This window comes from Pararge aegeria, chromosome Z (assembly GCF_905163445.1).
Source record: "Pararge aegeria chromosome Z, ilParAegt1.1, whole genome shotgun sequence".
NCBI classification, from domain to species: Eukaryota; Metazoa; Arthropoda; class Insecta; order Lepidoptera; family Nymphalidae; genus Pararge; species Pararge aegeria.
Window position 1 is genome coordinate 26,638,309 of NC_053208.1, and position 17,168 is coordinate 26,655,476.

The window sequence follows — 17,168 nt, forward strand, 5'->3', positions numbered from 1 at the left end:
TCCATTTCGGTATTGTTTAAGGTTGAATAAGTTATTTTTTAAGTAATGCGATAGATGGCGCTGTTTTGGTCTTATTTAATATTGTATCGCGCTATGAAGATTCTTTACTAATAATTAGAATAGGCCTCCTTGAATGTTATTAAGGTTGAGAATTACAGTGAACAAAATCTTGCTCAGAGTTTTATTTTATCACTCGGGTTTGGTGTGGGTGCGTTCATTGGTCCTTCGAGCCGGATATAGGCTGGCTGAGGAGTGGTGAAATAGACCGCGTCGACACAGAGACGGATTGTCACTGAGGGCGCTAGGGTGCTGCAGCATCAGGTTTAAGCTGTACTAGTCAGTACGGACATAGCGTCAGCAGGTCCAGAAGTGAAGCGGCAGCGGATCTATGAGCGGAGCGGAAGCGGATCTATGAGCGGAGCGGAAGCGGATCTACGAGAGGGGCGGTAGCGTACGCACGAGCTGTGAGTGCAGTGTTAGTGCGGTATCAGGACAACTGTGAGTACTTTAAAAAATCATACGACAGCTAGAGACTTAGATTGAATTGAAGTGACAGACTCTGTTAAAGTTAAAGTAATTGCCAGGACTTAAAATATAAACAAAAAGTGAATATACGGGGAACCTATGCCCAATTTACTTAGAATTTCTGAAACACTTAGAAAAATTTAATGAAAATGGATCTTTTAGAAATTCAAGAAGAAAAGTCTCAAATTGACAAACTAAGAATAAATTTCAAAAAATGTGCAAAGGATAGATTAACTCGTCAATACATTGAGACAAGATTACAAGCATTAGAAACAAAATATAAAGAATTCACCAAAAATCATGTGGAATTGATTAAGAAAAGAAGCTCTTTGAGTACCGACTACTTTAGCGAAGACGTTTTTGGGTCTGTTGAGGAGTTTTATTTAGAATTCAAGACTGAGTTGAAAGAAAGGTTGGATAGTTCTGTAATGAAACAACAAAGAGATACATCTTTAAACGTCACTGGAAATTTCAATAGTGCAGTCAAATTGCCCAAAATAACGATACCAGCATTCTCCGGATTGTACACTGAGTGGTTGAGTTTTCGCGATCTCTTCAAGTCACCTATACATGGCAATGAGGCACTTGATAATGTCCAAAAGCTTCACTATTTAAAGGGACACATAACTGGCGAAGCGGAACAACTCGTACGTCACATACCCATCACAAACGACACGTACATTCAATGTTGGACTCTTTTGGAAAGCCGATACAACAACAAACAATATTTAGCTAATTCCATACTCAAGCGATTCTTTTCGCATAAAAATGTTACGTCTGAATCCAGTACTTCGATTAAACTGTTATTAGATGGTACTAATGATATGTTAAATGGTTTGTCAAATTTAGAGATTGATACTAGTTCATGGGACATTATTGTGATTTACATCGTTAGTCAAAAACTGGATTCAGAAAGTCGCAAGCTATGGGAAATTAGAGTTAGCGAGTGTTCCAATAAGCTGCCTACGATTAATAATTTTACGGAATTTTTGGAACATCGGTTCCGCTCACTTGAATTTTTGGATACTAAAGCGACTAAGCAAACTATTGCACGCAGTTATGTTTGTCAAGATTCTGTTAAAGTCACTGAATCTTGTAAATATTGTGATGAATTTCACAAGATTTACAATTGCAAGAAGTTTAGTCAACTAAGTGTTGACGCGCGTCGTGAGTTTGTCCGGTCCAACTCATTGTGCTTCAACTGTTTGTCTAATTTCCATTCCGCTTTTTCTTGTCGACTGTCCGCTAGGTGCCGCCTGTGTCACAAAAAACACCACTCTCTACTGCACCCACTAAACCCCAATCCACAATCATCTGATCAAGGAACTCAATCCGATGATCAAGTGGTGGATAGTATGGCTGCTACACTAAGCACATCTCCACAGAGTGAGGAGACTAACGTAGTCTCATGTTTTTCAAACATTCGAGGTCAAGCTTTGTTGGCCACAGCTATGATAAAGGCTGAGTCTAAGGCTGGTTCTACTCTAGTTTTAAGAGCCTTGTTGGATCAAGGCTCTCAGGCTTCATTTATCACGGAGTCTGCTGTCCAGTTATTAGGCCTTAAGAAAATGCCAATCAAAGTAGACATATCCAGGCTAGGTGATGAGGGCAGTATGCCCTGTAAGTCAATGGTATCGATAAAGATTCAATCACGCCTAGATTCCTCGTTTGTCATCGAAATCCAAGCGTATGTATTAAAGAAACTTACATCATTTTTACCTGAGAAAAACATTGTCAAATTAATTTCAACACTTCCTGCGCTTGAGTTGGCTGATCCATTTTTTGGTACACCCAATAAAATTGATATGGTATTAAGTGTAGGAGTATACTCCAAGATACTATTAGAAGGTTTAATCAAAGGTCCGCCCGGGACTCCTATTGCTCAAAAGACGCGGCTAGGCTGGATTTTATCAGGTGACATTTACGACCCAAATAGTCGTAATTCTGAATTGTATAACAATGTTATTGTTAGTATGCATGTTCAATCATGTGAGAACGATATTCTGAAAAAATTTTGGGAAATAGAAGAGTGTAAATCAGTTAGCAAAAAATTGCTTACAGAAGAAGAAGAAAAATGCGAAAAGTTGTTTTCTGAAACCACGAAAAGAGACAACTCCGGACGATATATCATCAAATTACCTTTTCGACAGAATGATCCACCGTGCAAATACGGTGATTCCAGGCATATCGCACGTAAAAGATATTTTTTGTTAGAAAAAAAACTGTTAAGAAACCCAGATCTTAAAGTACAATATGCTGCCGTAATAAAGGAATACTTCGATTTAAATCATATGGAGGTAGTTCCACGTGCAGAAAGAGATAAACCAAATGTCGTGTATTTGCCTCACCATGCAGTCATACGAAATGACAAAAGCACGACAAAGGTACGTCCAGTTTTCGACGCTTCTTGTCAAGGGATTAATGGCGTGTCGCTTAACAATGATTTAATGATTGGACCCACGCTACAACCAGAGTTACGACAAATCATTATGCGTTGGCGTTGCCATCCGATATGTTTGATCGCCGATATCATTAAAATGTACAGACAGGTCAAAGTTTTTGAAGAACATGTTGATTTTCAGCGTCTTTACTGGCGTGACAGCCCAGACTCTGATCTACAACATTTCAGGTTATTGCGTGTTACTTTTGGCACATCAGCAGCACCTTACCTTGCTGTAAGATGCCTACAGCAACTTGCATATGATGAAGGAAATGATTTTCCATATGCTTCAAACCGCGTCCTTTCTGATTTTTACGTTGATGATCTTATCACCGGTTGTGAAACAGAGGAGGAAGGACGGCAAATTTATAAGGAAATGAATGAATTGCTCAGTCGGGGTGGGTTTCAACTTCAAAAATGGTCTACTAATAGCACAGACTTGATGAAAGAAATAGAAACTGACAATGAAGGCAAAGATAAGTTAGAGATAAAAGTAGACACAGTCGTGAAAATTTTAGGAATAACCTGGAATAGAGAAAGGGATGAATTCCAATATACAGTCCAACTGCCTCCATTGACAACACCTGTCACAAAGCGAAGAGTAATTTCAGATATTGCCCGGCTTTACGATCCTCTTGGATGGATTTCACCTGTAATAATAACAGCCAAGGTGTTTATACAAAAACTCTGGCTGTCCGGCATCGGTTGGGACCATGAGTTGCCAAATTTGTTATTACAGGAATGGATCGAATATCGTGCAAATCTCAAAAATCTCATAGAGTTTAGAATTCCCAGATGGATCCAAACGGACAGTAAAGCCATCCTTCGTGAGCTTCAAGGATTTTGTGATGCGTCTAATGCTGCATATGCAGCTGTCATTTATTTAAGAGTCATTGATAGCCAAATGAATGTGCACGTTCACCTCATCACTTCCAAGACTAAGGTATCTCCAATAAAACAGGTTTCAATACCTCGTTTAGAACTTTGTGGCGCGGTTCTTTTAGCGAAACTTCTTAATGAAGTTTCGAATTCAATGGAAATATCAAAGGAAAATGTCCATGCTTGGACAGATTCTTCAGTTGTCTTGGCATGGTTGAGAAGTCATCCCAGTAAATGGAAGACATTTGTCGGTAATCGTGTTTCGGAAATACTTACCATTATGGAAAGCAACCAGTGGTCTCACGTGGTCTCGAAAGATAATCCTGCAGACTGTGCTTCCAGGGGCATAAGTGCCGAAGACTGCTGCAAAAGTAAACTGTGGAAATATGGACCAAAGTGGTTAGAAAATAAGACCATAAATTACAGCAAAGGAACAATGGAACAAACAAATTTAGAAGAGAAAACAAAAACCGTTATTTGTAATGTGACTGCAGAAAATAGAGACGAGACTATAATTTCTAGATTCTCATCTTTGAGAAAACTAGTAAGAGTAATAGCATAATGTAGAAGATTCATACTCTATAAAAAATCAAATAATAAAGAAAAATGGCTTACCTTTACCGAAATCAACAACGCTCTGCATACCTGTATAAAGATGTGTCAACATGAACATTTTAATAATGAAATAGAAAGTTTAAAGGAAGAGGGCAGGGTTAAAAGAAAAAGTATTCTACTTTGCTTGAATCCTTACTTAGATGCTGGTGAAGTCCTGCGAGTTGGTGGTCGGTTGCAAATGGCTAGAATCCACGATAAGATGAAGCATCCTGTAATAATACCACATAAGTCTCATTTTACTGACCTGTGTGTGGCTGATGCACACGAACGCACACTACACGGTGGACCACAATCAATGCTCAATTATTTAGGAACTAAATATTGGGTTATTAATGCTAGAGGACTTGTTAGACAGCATTTCCGAAAGTGTGTGACTTGCGTTCGCTATTCTGCTCAAGCAAATCAACAACTGATGGGTCAGTTACCAACGGCCAGGGTTACGGCAAGTCGCCCCTTTTGTCAAAGTGGGGTTGACTATGCCGGGCCAATCGCAGTCAGGCCCCATAAGGGTCGAGGGTATCATGCCACAAAGGGCTATATTTGTTTATTCATATGTATGGCTACTCGAGCTGTACATTTGGAAATGGTCAGTGATATGACATCGCAGGCTTTCATAGCTGCTTTCAAGCGCTTCACCGGAAGAAGAGGTCATTGTCTTGATGTGGAGCGATAATGGTACTACATTCGTCGGGGCCAATAAAGAGTTAAAATCCTTATTTGCTAAAGGGAGGGCAGGATTTCCTGCTGACATTATGGACTGGTTAGCTACTAATGGCACTAACTGGCACTTTATTCCGCCACATTCTCCGAACTTTGGAGGGTTGTGGGAGGCAGGAATAAAGTCTACCAAGACACATCTGAATCGAGTAATAGGCAATCACACACTTACGTTTGAAGAAATGGTTACAGTTCTTACTCAAATTGAGGCCTGTCTGAACTCTCGGCCCATTGGTCACGTTAGCAGTAATTCGGAGGATCCTTACCCATTAACTCCCGGTCATTTTTTGATTGGGGAACCAGTTATTTTAGTGCCAGAAAATAATTATGAAGGTTCCAATATAACAACTTTACAAAGATGGCATCTCGCGCAGAAATTGGTTCAAGACTTTTGGCGAAGATGGTCAGCCGAATATTTGACAAAATTTTATCATAGACACAAGTGGTCATATCAAACAGCGGAACCAAGGGTAGGCGACGTAGTGTTGGTGAAAGAGGATAATCTTCCACCAGCGCGATGGCTATACGGCATCATCACCCAAAAGCACACTGGTCCGGACGGTCTCACTAGAGTTGTTTCACTAAAATGTAAGAAAACCATTATAAAACGATCAACATCGAAACTAATTATTTTACCTGTTAGGACCTTCTGATTTTATTAAGTTTTTTATTTGATGTTTAAGTTTAGAGTTTAAGTTTAGTTATTTTTATCTAGGTTAAATTGTTATAAAATTGTTTTAAAAGTTTAAGTCATGCAGCATGTTTACATATTTTATTAGTTACAGCACGTAACGCACGTTCCAGGTTTGTTATTTTTTTTTGTTAATTACCTCTTGTGTTACGGTGGGCGGTGAGATTGCTTTATTGTTAATATTTTATATATATATAGATTACATACATAGATTATGTGAAAACATAACATTACTTCAAAATTACAGTCCACGTTACAACAATTTTTTTAATTTTGTATGTGATGCAGTCTTATACTAATTATGGACATTCTGTCCATGGTGGGCGGTATGTTTAAGGTTGAATAAGTTATTTTTTAAGTAATGCGATAGATGGCGCTGTTTTGGTCTTATTTAATATTGTATCGCGCTATGAAGATTCTTTACTAATAATTAGAATAGGCCTCCTTGAATGTTATTAAGGTTGAGAATTACAGTGAACAAAATCTTGCTCAGAGTTTTATTTTATCACTCGGGTTTGGTGTAGGTGCGTTCATTGCGTTTCCATTTCGGTATAGTTGTAAAGATATTTGTGAGTTCTATGAAAAAAAATGGGATGTGAATCGTAGTTCTACAAATAATCCTTTTTTTTCTAATAAAAGCGAGTATTTGAAATAACTGATTTAACTGGAAGTCATTAAATTTTTTAAATTCGAAGGTGAATGTCTCATTAGAAGTGAATAACTTATTAAGCCTATTAAACTGCACTATAGGTTTATTAAAATTTCTAAAGTTAAGGTTGTGTCCATTTTTCCTGTCCTAAAGATTTCGGCTTTTCTAATACCGGTAGGTATTCCAGTGCTAGTCTAACAACATTCAGTTGTTTGAAAAAAGTGTTCTAGTTTTTGTATCAACATAAAATAAATATTTCAGGCTGCAATTGAATTGGAACTTGTTTTTTATTGATTGAGCAGGCATAATAGGCACGGCCGTTTCTATCGTCTATAAACTATATGGGACTTCATAGAGTGCGAAAGAAAATGTTAGTTCTTGTATCGTTAAAAAAACTAGCCACCTGCTTCCCCCGTACCTCCGCCATGCCACCCTCCAAATTCGGATGCTCTGGGCCCTTGCATTGTTTGCGTAAATGAGCCCCGGGCCGGCGCTGGCGTTGAATTTCCAAAGTGCGGGTTACCTACAACTGCGGTCCTAGGTATACACAGGTGGACGCACTAGTGTTAGAGGCAGTTTTTTACATAGATATGTCTAGGTATTTCATGAAATTACGTGAGTGAGATCTCCTGCAATATTGCGTTGTACTAGTAGTTAAATTGAATTGAAATTATTATTTTATTCTTATTCTATTTTCGTCCCACTAGTCGGCCCGGCCGGCTTTCTCAACGCAACTTGACGACGGCGTCTTAAAGCACTCCATGAAGCGACACAAAATTTCTAACTGCGGTCTGGCACAGAAAATTTCTTGTTAGAATTAAGAAAATTAAGCTTAATTTGCTATACTCTCTGTCTGTCTCCAGACAAACCAAACCAATCAAATCTACGGCAATGTACCCTCGGACATTGAGGGTACATTGCCGAAGATCTATCTGTTTGGTGTGGAGTATAAGGATTGAAAAAATTGAAAATTACACCATACAGATTCTCCTGCTGTTCGCGGAGTATAGCAAATTAAGCTTAATTTTCATAATGTATTATGGAATTCCGCAAAGTAACGCCTGCTTCTAACTAATTCTTGTTAGAAAACAAAAAAGTATTGCCATATGTACTTAGTTAATAGATAAGAGATGTAAGATAAAATGGGAGTTAGAAGGTTATATGAAAGTTCTCTTATTTTGTAGTTCATCATCATCAACCCACTGAAGGCTCTCAGAATGAGGAGGGTTAGGGCTCTATTCCACTACGCTGTCCAAGTGCAGATTGGTAGTTTTGGTCCTATAGAACATTATGGAGAACGCTGAGGCATGCTGGTTTCCTCGCGATGTTTCCCTTCACCGTTAAAGCAAGTGATAATGCTTCAATTTAAAAAGAAACTTAACTCCCAATAGTTAGAATTGCGTGCCAGAGATAGAACCGTTGGTAGAGTCACTACAAACGGACAGACTTGACGTTTGTAGTGACTCTACCACCCGAAAAGGAAGATCAAGCCTTACCCACTACGCTTTAGCCGCTTCCGCTTTTTGAAGTGAGAAGATACGAAAAATACGTAAAATAGGCATAATTTAATAATTATAAAAGTAGATTACTAGGGACAGCCTTCATTTTAAAATGACCTTCTAAAAGGCTATAAAATAAGGAATAAATCTTTCGACGGACTTTTTTAACATTAGGTCTAATAATTACTTGAATTTTAGAAAGTGGGTTCATTTTAGGGCCCAGATATCTGTTAAGAAAGGATTTTAACTAAATTCTCACCAAGGTTAAATTGGATTAGAGTATTTATATGCTCTTCAAGTATGGATGTATGGATCGAACACTTAGTTATCCTATGAGAAACTCTAAAGGGGGATGCAATGAGGATGTAAAAAAAGATTTTTAAAGGGATACTTTTAATTACTTATTTAAACTGTTGAACTCTTCGTGAAATGTGACACTGGCATAGAAAAGCTTTTTACTTTACTTTTTAGGAAAATGATAACTGAATACATAATTTAGTATTTACCTACGATATTAAACAATAAAATAAACGAATTAATATTAAAACGGAAGCAAATTTTCGCAATCAGCGAACTCATCACACTAGTTGATAATTATTTCTACCCGTTACTCGTATGTTTCGTATAGAGATAAATAGATAGGTAATGAGTAGAAATAACTCCTTCGCGGCGCGCATGCTAGCCCTACAGCTACAGGGAACATTATATTGTGGTGGTCCACGGCAGTCGTATTCTAGAAACTAAATACTATAACGATACAGAAGAATACAACTTATTTGCCTTGTTTTAAAGTTCAAATTCATCCACACTTCTAAGGCTTACCGGCAAATTTAAAACTTCCTAAAGTTCAGGTCAAAAGTTTATGCGCTAGATGGCTACAAACAGACAGAGAAACACACTTTCGCGTTTAAGTAAGATTAATATATTGCGGCTTTATTACTAAGCGAAGTGCTGGTGCTGACCAATTTAACTCATCCCTCTCTTTTACTTCTCCTACTTGGCTGGTTTCTGCATTTAAAACTTCTCTTATGTTGTACCTGCATACTGTCTCATTTGCCGGTTTATTTATAATAATTCATCTAAATGCGAATTTTGGTGTCTCTGACTGACTTAGATTTGCATAAAATCCCTGTTTTACACTGACTTAGATTTGGATAAAATACTTTTTAACTGATGTCGATGTTTTAAAAGAAACGTCTTTTAAATTTTATGTTTCTAGACTGAATAATAGAAAAATAGACAGAAACTTCCTTGCCCTGTTTAGCTAGCCACCCTTATCAAATCGAATCATCTTTATTTGCTAAATGTGGTAAAGTTTCGGTGGTCGTTCGTTTTAAAATGCATTCACATTTTGCCATAGGAATATGGCGTGCAAATATTTTATAATAATATTTACTATAATTATTAAAAAAATTTACTGGACATTATTTATTACTAATTATTTCATTAAAATTATGTACGATTTTATAAAAATAGAATTAAAATAATAAAATTAAAAGTCAGATCTTTTATCTTTCTAAAAATGAATACCATTGTAAAAACATTAATCGAGTAGGTAGTCAAACAGTTTTTTTCTAAATTAAGGTACAGATAATGCTTTTTATCGTCAAAGAGTTTGTTATATATAACGTCACGCCCATACAATATCAATTTCATCGATAAAATGCTATTCTTTGTGCTGGTATGTTCAATTTGTATTTATATCGTGGGCTACGATTAAAATAACTGATTGAAAATAATTCAGTATTTTACTCAACAAATAACCCAGTTTCTAGAATGTATAGACAGGGCAATGGGTATAGTTATGGTCTGACTTAGAGCCTTATTGTATCCGCCTCGCAGTGATCTGATATATTTCTTTATTCAAATTAAATTTTTAAATTCAGTGTCTGACAGAAAAAATGCTTTGTATTCAAAGTTTTATTTTTTATTCTAAAAGTAATAAGAATAAATCGGAGGTAATCGAAACATAATCAATTATGATCTGACATTTTCATAGAATATTTTTTTCGTAAAACATAAAACGTTATAATCGAATCAAAACAACTCTGTGCCCTATGGTTTATATGGTTTAAATCACAGTCATTTTTTCAGTCATGGTAGGTATACTAGTTTCGGTCTCATGCTTGTTTGATAATAATTATATAGCCTTCGTATAAGCTAAAACTACATTAATTATGTGTTCTCCTCCCTCATTAAAGGGAACCTAACATAATCTTAAAAACAGTTTATCTCTGAATCTGGGGTTCCAATCAAAAAAAAAATTTAATGAATAAAAAAATAATACTTTAAATAGCTTTATTTTATGATAACATTTATCGAGATATGAAAATTTTTGAAAGTGGTCCAAGAGCCATACCGTGCTGGCCATTCTGCTTTCACAAAATCAGGGGCCTGGTAACAAAAGTAGTAAAGTCTCACGTAAAACTTCAGTCAAACAATGAATTTGGTTCCGCCCACAAGACACGCCCACAATTCACACCTCCTAAATACTAAACGTAATACTTTGACCCGCTGTGGATGAAAACGATTACTATTATCCATCTTACTGTTTTTACCTAACTAGGATCAGTTCAAGATATCCATGTAGTTCTGACAAGCAAGGAAAATGCTATCTCATACAATTTTCTTATTTTACTTTTAGTTTATGGTGCTACCAGTAAGTAATACATTCCTTTGACTTTCCAGCGAGCACTACATTTACTTTTGAACGATGCTGTAGAAATATTCTAACAATTTTTTTCAGCAGCAGCTATCTTCGGACACAGGAGAAGATTGCTTTGTGGAATACTTAGTGTCTTTACATGATATTTTTATTTTTTTACATTTTTAGTTCTGTTTTGTTTTCGCAATTATTTCGTGATTCGTTTGCTATTTTGTACGAAGTGTTCGCACTTGTCTCAGACGAAGAGTCAGATCAGGCGACTGATGACCGATCATGGCAGTCTCATTCCTTTTCAACCGACTTCCTTCAAAAAGGAGGAAGTTATTAATTCGGATGTTTTTTTATGTAGGTATTGTTCAGACGCATAACTCCGTCGTTTATAGACGGATTAACAAAATTCTTTTTTTTGTTCAAAATTGGTTTATTCTGAAATTGTCCCATTTAATAAACTTTTATTTTCAAATAAATAAGACTACGGGTATTTGTAGCTATATCGGAATACTCATATTTCCTATAAAAATTAGAAGTGTCAATATATTAACGGACTGGAAGCTAGATGTAGCACATATTGTTATTTACTTTTTTATTTTTTTTCTACGCGACACGGGACAAGCAAAATTTATAAAAGATAATAATAGTTAGGTTTAGGATGGTACAAATAAAATAAGACGAAAAATTTTACGCACGCGAAACATAAAAGAGTAACACAAAATAACAAAAATAGAAATGTATTCATCACAGGCAGCCTTATTGCTGCAAGTGATCTCTTACAGGCAGGCAACCTTTGATTGAAGGAATCGTACTAATAAATACAGATATTTTATTTTATTTATTTGCAATTTTAATATAATATTTGGAATTTTATTGTATCTTGTACGTTTTAAATGTTGTCATAAAACATTTTCAACCGTCAATTGTGTGGCCTGAAATGTAAGCATTCAATATTGTTATTATTATTTCTTTTTTTTATATATAAATAGTTATAGTTACATCTAAAACCGTGATCGAGGTTACGAAATTCTACTGTCTCTACAGTTAAATGCAAAAGCTGTGTCAACTTAGCCTAAAGATTTGGCTAGAGATACTAAATACAAACTGACCTGGCGCTGTACCCAAGATTTACCGGATGTCAGCCAAAAATACAACAATATTGCTCTGAAAAAATTTAAGAAGATAACACAGTGGAACGGCCGAAACCTATAAGTACTTTGTTCCATTTCGTCATTCAAAAGGTTACAATAGCTTACACTGATGAGGTAATCTTTATGAAAATTTTCTGACCCATCTCGCTACTGATCCATTTACATAAGTTGATATGTGTATAGTAGGTACTACTATTATCGCCGACTGCTACTATAGCTACCGCTGTTTCCCTGACCGATATCGGTTACAGTGGTGAATCTCAAGTGACATTTTTCAACTACGCGGGAGATATTATAGTGCACCAGTGTGTACGCGAACACAGGTGCACTCTCACTCTCATTCCCTCACTCTCTGCGTCCGACGGGATCAGGCGCAGGTCCGACAGCTTATCGTATCATATCGCTCGTAGGTAATTTTTAGGCTTAACAAGCTTAAATGGATTGACAAGGCGGCATATTGCTGGACGTGCTCCTTGCATGCCCCGTGGAGTATTTCCCTGTTTATAGGCGATGTTTTTCCATGAGGTGGACCATCCGCTTGGACCGTCAATTAAAACTATAAAAAAAAATGTAAGACAACCTCCCAACTTCCAGTCTCCCTTTGAAGGTGGATGGGATTTCATAACGGCTTTAGTACCATAGATCACGTTCATACGCCGGGGCATGCTGAGCGTCGCAAAAGAGGACTACGTTTGGCTGTGTTGTGAATTCTAAGTATGAATGTAAAGCGAACGCAGCAAAAGCTCGTATTAAACTTTTAGTTTGAAGTTCTGGGGATCGAATTTAGTCTCTCAGCCAAGGGATGTCGAGGCTCTAACCACTAGGCATCTCACATCAACAACATCTTGACTCATTATTTTTTTTATTGGACTGATAGTTTGTGCGGATATATACTGAACTAAAAAAGGAAAAAACCTGCCGCGGTTTTTTGTAATATAATAGAGTACGTCTAGTGCGAATATTCTGTATGACTTACACAAATCATTGTGACTGTTTTGGCGACATGCAGTTATATGAATATCAAGTCAATTTGCTACGTAGATACTTTTTTTCGAAATATAATGAGTAGCACACTGCTTAACACGTGATCTCAGTTATTGTGTTTGATTCGACACAATAATATATTCACTGCTAGCTGCGTTTACGTATACACGTAAGTACCACTATTATTTAATATTAGTTTCCAGTTGACAGAGTATTGCGTTGATTTCATTAATGCTATTACGGAAATAAAACAAAAAATTACGCCAATTCAAGATATCAAAGACGGTACGGTACATATACAACGTGTAACGGAATTACGAAATTCTAATACCACCATAAGTAAGACCATAAGTAAAAGTATTAAATCCTATTTATTATTCCGTACAAAGTAATTCCCCCTAATTAACCCTATTGAAGATAAAAGACCGACACGCGCATAGTACCTACGCTACGTGACATGTACCTACTAAAGTGACAGGAGTCACTTGATTTTACTTCTGGATGTGATATTAGCTTTTTTTTAATTATGCTGTATATGATTAACAAATTAATTAATTTTCCTTATTTGCTGTATTTTTTTCAGTAAAAAACTATGACAATGGTTTACCTTTTAGCGATTCGCTGTCTCAGAGACAGTAAATAATGTAGTTGTAAGGCACTGCAGTATTATTTCGCTTTTCATTTACACGTTGTATATACACAATGTACCAAGCGGAGGATTACACCCCGGAGGTCAGGGCGACAGATTAGGAAACCGGCGGACGGCGGCGGCACTAGATATATATTTTTTAACATTTAAAAACAACCAGGTTAAAGCAATAATTCGACCCAAGCTTTTTTATCGATCACGTAATCCTTTATGATATAAGACCATTTTTCTGTAAACTGTCAATACAAATTGTATATAAAGTATATGTATAGTAAACTGTTATTGGAAAGTTATTGGTGGTAATGACGCATATAATCATCTCAATCAACATTGTATTTGAATTTCATTATTCTAATATTTATAAACAAAAAAATATCCTGCATACCAATATAAAACTAAATGAAATCTAAACCGCCTTAAATAGCACCGCAATGAGGCATATAAAAAAAACCGCCCATGTGCGAGTCGGACTCTCGCACGAAGGTTTTGCGTTCCCTTATGTATGAGAACGGCATGGAAGCTTGTATGGTATGGGAGACCTCTTAAATATTTATTTGATTCGTTTTTGCGGTTACAGAAATAGGTACATCAATCAACATCTGTGAAAATTTCGACTGTCTTACTATCACAGTTGACGAGATACAGTCTGGTGACAAACGGACAGACAGACAGCGACCGACTCACCGTGGTTTAGCCTCTACTGATGTAGACGTCAGCCTTTTTTTTTGGTGTTAACTTTCCTTTGGTGTATAATTAGAAATATAATTTGACCCAAAAGAGTTATCGTTACTTTTAATTTAAAATCACTCTCTGTCATAATTGCACAACCTCATTTTGACAGCATGAGTAGATGTAAATTGCATACAGGGCCCGCTTCTCTTAAGTATTGGAATAGTTTCAATATGTATTTGCAACAGTTTTGGTTCAAAAATTCAAAAATATGTTTGCTTCCACTTTGGACCATTCGTAGTGTAGAAGTGTAAAGAGTAACGCTTTAACTAATTTTGGTCCTATCCTTTTAAAATTAGTTATCCTTTTGTTTAATAAATACGCTACTTAAAACCTCTAACATAAAACCGGTCCAGTGTGTGTTGGACCACGCGCAGTGTAGAGTTCTGCAGTTGTTCGGAAGCGGCTCTTTGTCCACTTTGAGCATATTCCCGCCTTCCAAACAATGGCTGTTGAATTTTCAGAAGACAGTCTTTTTAAACAACTACACAAGAAATAAATATTTTCTACAACATTTTTAAGTCGGTGCCAAGTGAAATGTAAAATTTCTAAGTATTAAAAAGTACCTAAAAAGAAAAATAATTTTCTACCTACATTTGTCTTTAAAATGTTGTAGAAAATATTTATTTCTTGCTTTTCAGTTGTATAACACGGTTTTTTTTTAATTTTTTACCATACTGCGTAGTTTTGCAAGTATTAAGTTTATATCTCTACAAGATATTGCTGTACCCGAGGCCGGGGTGTAAATGGCTGAGGAGTTCTCCCACACTTCACCATCAGCTTTATTATTGTGACTAGCATCCAAATACTATTTTCGCCAGAAACGCTATTGCTATAGATGTGCCCGCTAGAAGACTTGACTGCAATCTCACCTGGTGGTAAGTGATGATGCAATCTAAGATGGTAGCGGGCGAACCTGTTAGGTAGGATGGTAGTCGTACCTCTTATCGGTATCCACGCGACATCGCACCGGAACACTACATCGCAGCACGTTTCTATTTGTCGGTAGAGTGGTAACTAGCCCCGGCCAAAGCCAGACCAGAGAAAATGCAGAAATTCTAAATTCCAAAATTTCCCCTGCCGGGAATCGAACCTGGGGCCCCCTACTTAAATTCACATCGCTCACCGTTGCGTCAGGGAGGTTCATCAAAATATTTGTGTGTTCCCTCGATGTCTTGGAGGGCGGTCCCATTTTACCATAAAAAACAAGAATCATCAAAATTAGTTTAAAATTGGCGGAGTAATCGAGTACCCATTAGGTATATAATAAGAAACATACAGTCGTTTTTTTTTAAGACGGATGTAAATTCATTTGTAGTAAGTAACTCTATAAGAACTTTTGAAAAACTCAAGTCTATCTGTTTGTTGTGACTCTACCATCGGAAAGGTTAGCGGAGCCGGATGCTTCCAAGCAACCTTATCCTTTGAACTACAGTATTCCGAACGTAAACACTATGAATTATATTGAATATGTGAGCTTTCCATCAATTAACAAGATCGTAAAATTATATTTACTTGCTGTTTTACACAAATAAGGACTTCATCTTTTTCATTAAATTTCAATTAACAATAAGATTTCAAGTTCATTTTATAGGTTAGCCTGCTATAACTCGTTATTCTTTTAAGCCTACTTCCAAACTTTGTTACATATGCTACTAAATTAACAAAAAACCATTTAGCTGTCCGGGAGGGGAAAACGGACACGTAACTCTCACAAAAATTAGAACATTAAAGCTTGGTTTCGCATGCGGATCCCTGAATCGAAAAATAGTTTTCTCACAACCACATTTTAAAGACTGTATGCCAAAACGAATACGACACCAAAAATCATCCCTACGTGTGCTTAAATCCCTTTTTTTCAGCAATTTTATTATATCATATTTTGCCAAACTGTTTACGTTGTTTTTTTATACATGTACTTTTTGTGGTGTGCAAAAAAAAAATTCATTCATCATTTTGTCAATCTGAATATAATGTACGCTCACGCCAAAGTTGTCTCTAAGCTTAGCCGCAGACTGACATACAGATAAACGGAAGGATACACGGACCTAGCGAAACTACAAGGGTTATTTGATGAACAAACAACCCTAAAAATTAGGTAAAGGAAATTTGGAGCTAGTTAACAATGGTTAAATACATGCGTCACGCAATTTTCCTTTAGCAAAAAAACTCTTTAGTTTCTTTTAGCCCTTGCGAAATACCAGTCTTGCTACGAAAGTAGCATCTCACAAGTCACGTTTCTTAAGATTGAGCCATAAGAGTTTTGGTAAATATGACTTAGGTGCTTAATTGTTTTTCGCCACCTACGTCAACACCTGGAGTGGGACGCTTTTATAAAGCGTCCCACTCCAGATGGTGTACAATACCCAATGACGTACTTAAAACCAAGATACCAGCCCCCGTGCTAGGTGTCGCAACAGGGTTAAAAGCGCGTTACAACCGCGGCTCGAGGCTCAGTTCAAAGGGTTGCGTTCAGCAGCGCGGTTCGGTCTGTTCAGCGTTTCAGAGGGCGGCTTACGCGGAGCGAACTCGCTTCGAATTGAGCTTAGACTCAGTGCTCCAGTGAGGCTATACCGCGCGGTCCGTCCGCACGCCCGCGACACGATGTCGCGCGAATTTCCGCGTGTTAACGAGTTCTATTACCATCTGCAAGACCTGCAACCGCCGACGCCGCACTACACCTACCCGTTCGAGCTGTGAGTACCGTAGTCAAAAACAAAATAAAAAAAAATGACAAACATATAAACACTGATTTTCTTGCCCAATTTTTCCCCCGATGTGGGAACCGTACCAATATAAATAAATAGGATAGGAATCAAATTTCGGCTAAAAATAAATCAAAACTTTCTTCTTGAAGGGTTCAATACGATATATATGTAAAGAAGTCATTTTAGATGCGTTACATGCAAAATTTCATGGAGATAACTTAATTCGTAAACTTCAGAACATAAAGTTCATTGTTGCTCTGAAGTCTGATAGTTAGT

At 36.8% G+C, this 17,168-nt stretch overlaps 1 protein-coding gene across 4 annotated transcripts in view; it reads left to right on the top strand.

Annotated features, from left to right (window-relative positions):
• Window positions 1-17,168, top strand: part of LOC120636028 (protein cycle) — a 96,831-nt gene that overhangs the window by 20,888 nt on the left and 58,775 nt on the right. For 2 of the 4 annotated variants that reach the window (XM_039907269.1, XM_039907270.1), the window contains exon 1: window positions 16,655-16,880. The exons of the other annotated variants lie outside the window; for them this stretch is intronic. In XM_039907269.1, the coding sequence (XP_039763203.1) occupies window positions 16,789-16,880 (92 nt within the window). In that variant the 5' untranslated portion in view covers window positions 16,655-16,788. Of the gene's footprint in view, window positions 1-16,654; window positions 16,881-17,168 lie in introns of those variants that run through there. 4 annotated transcript variants of the gene reach the window in all.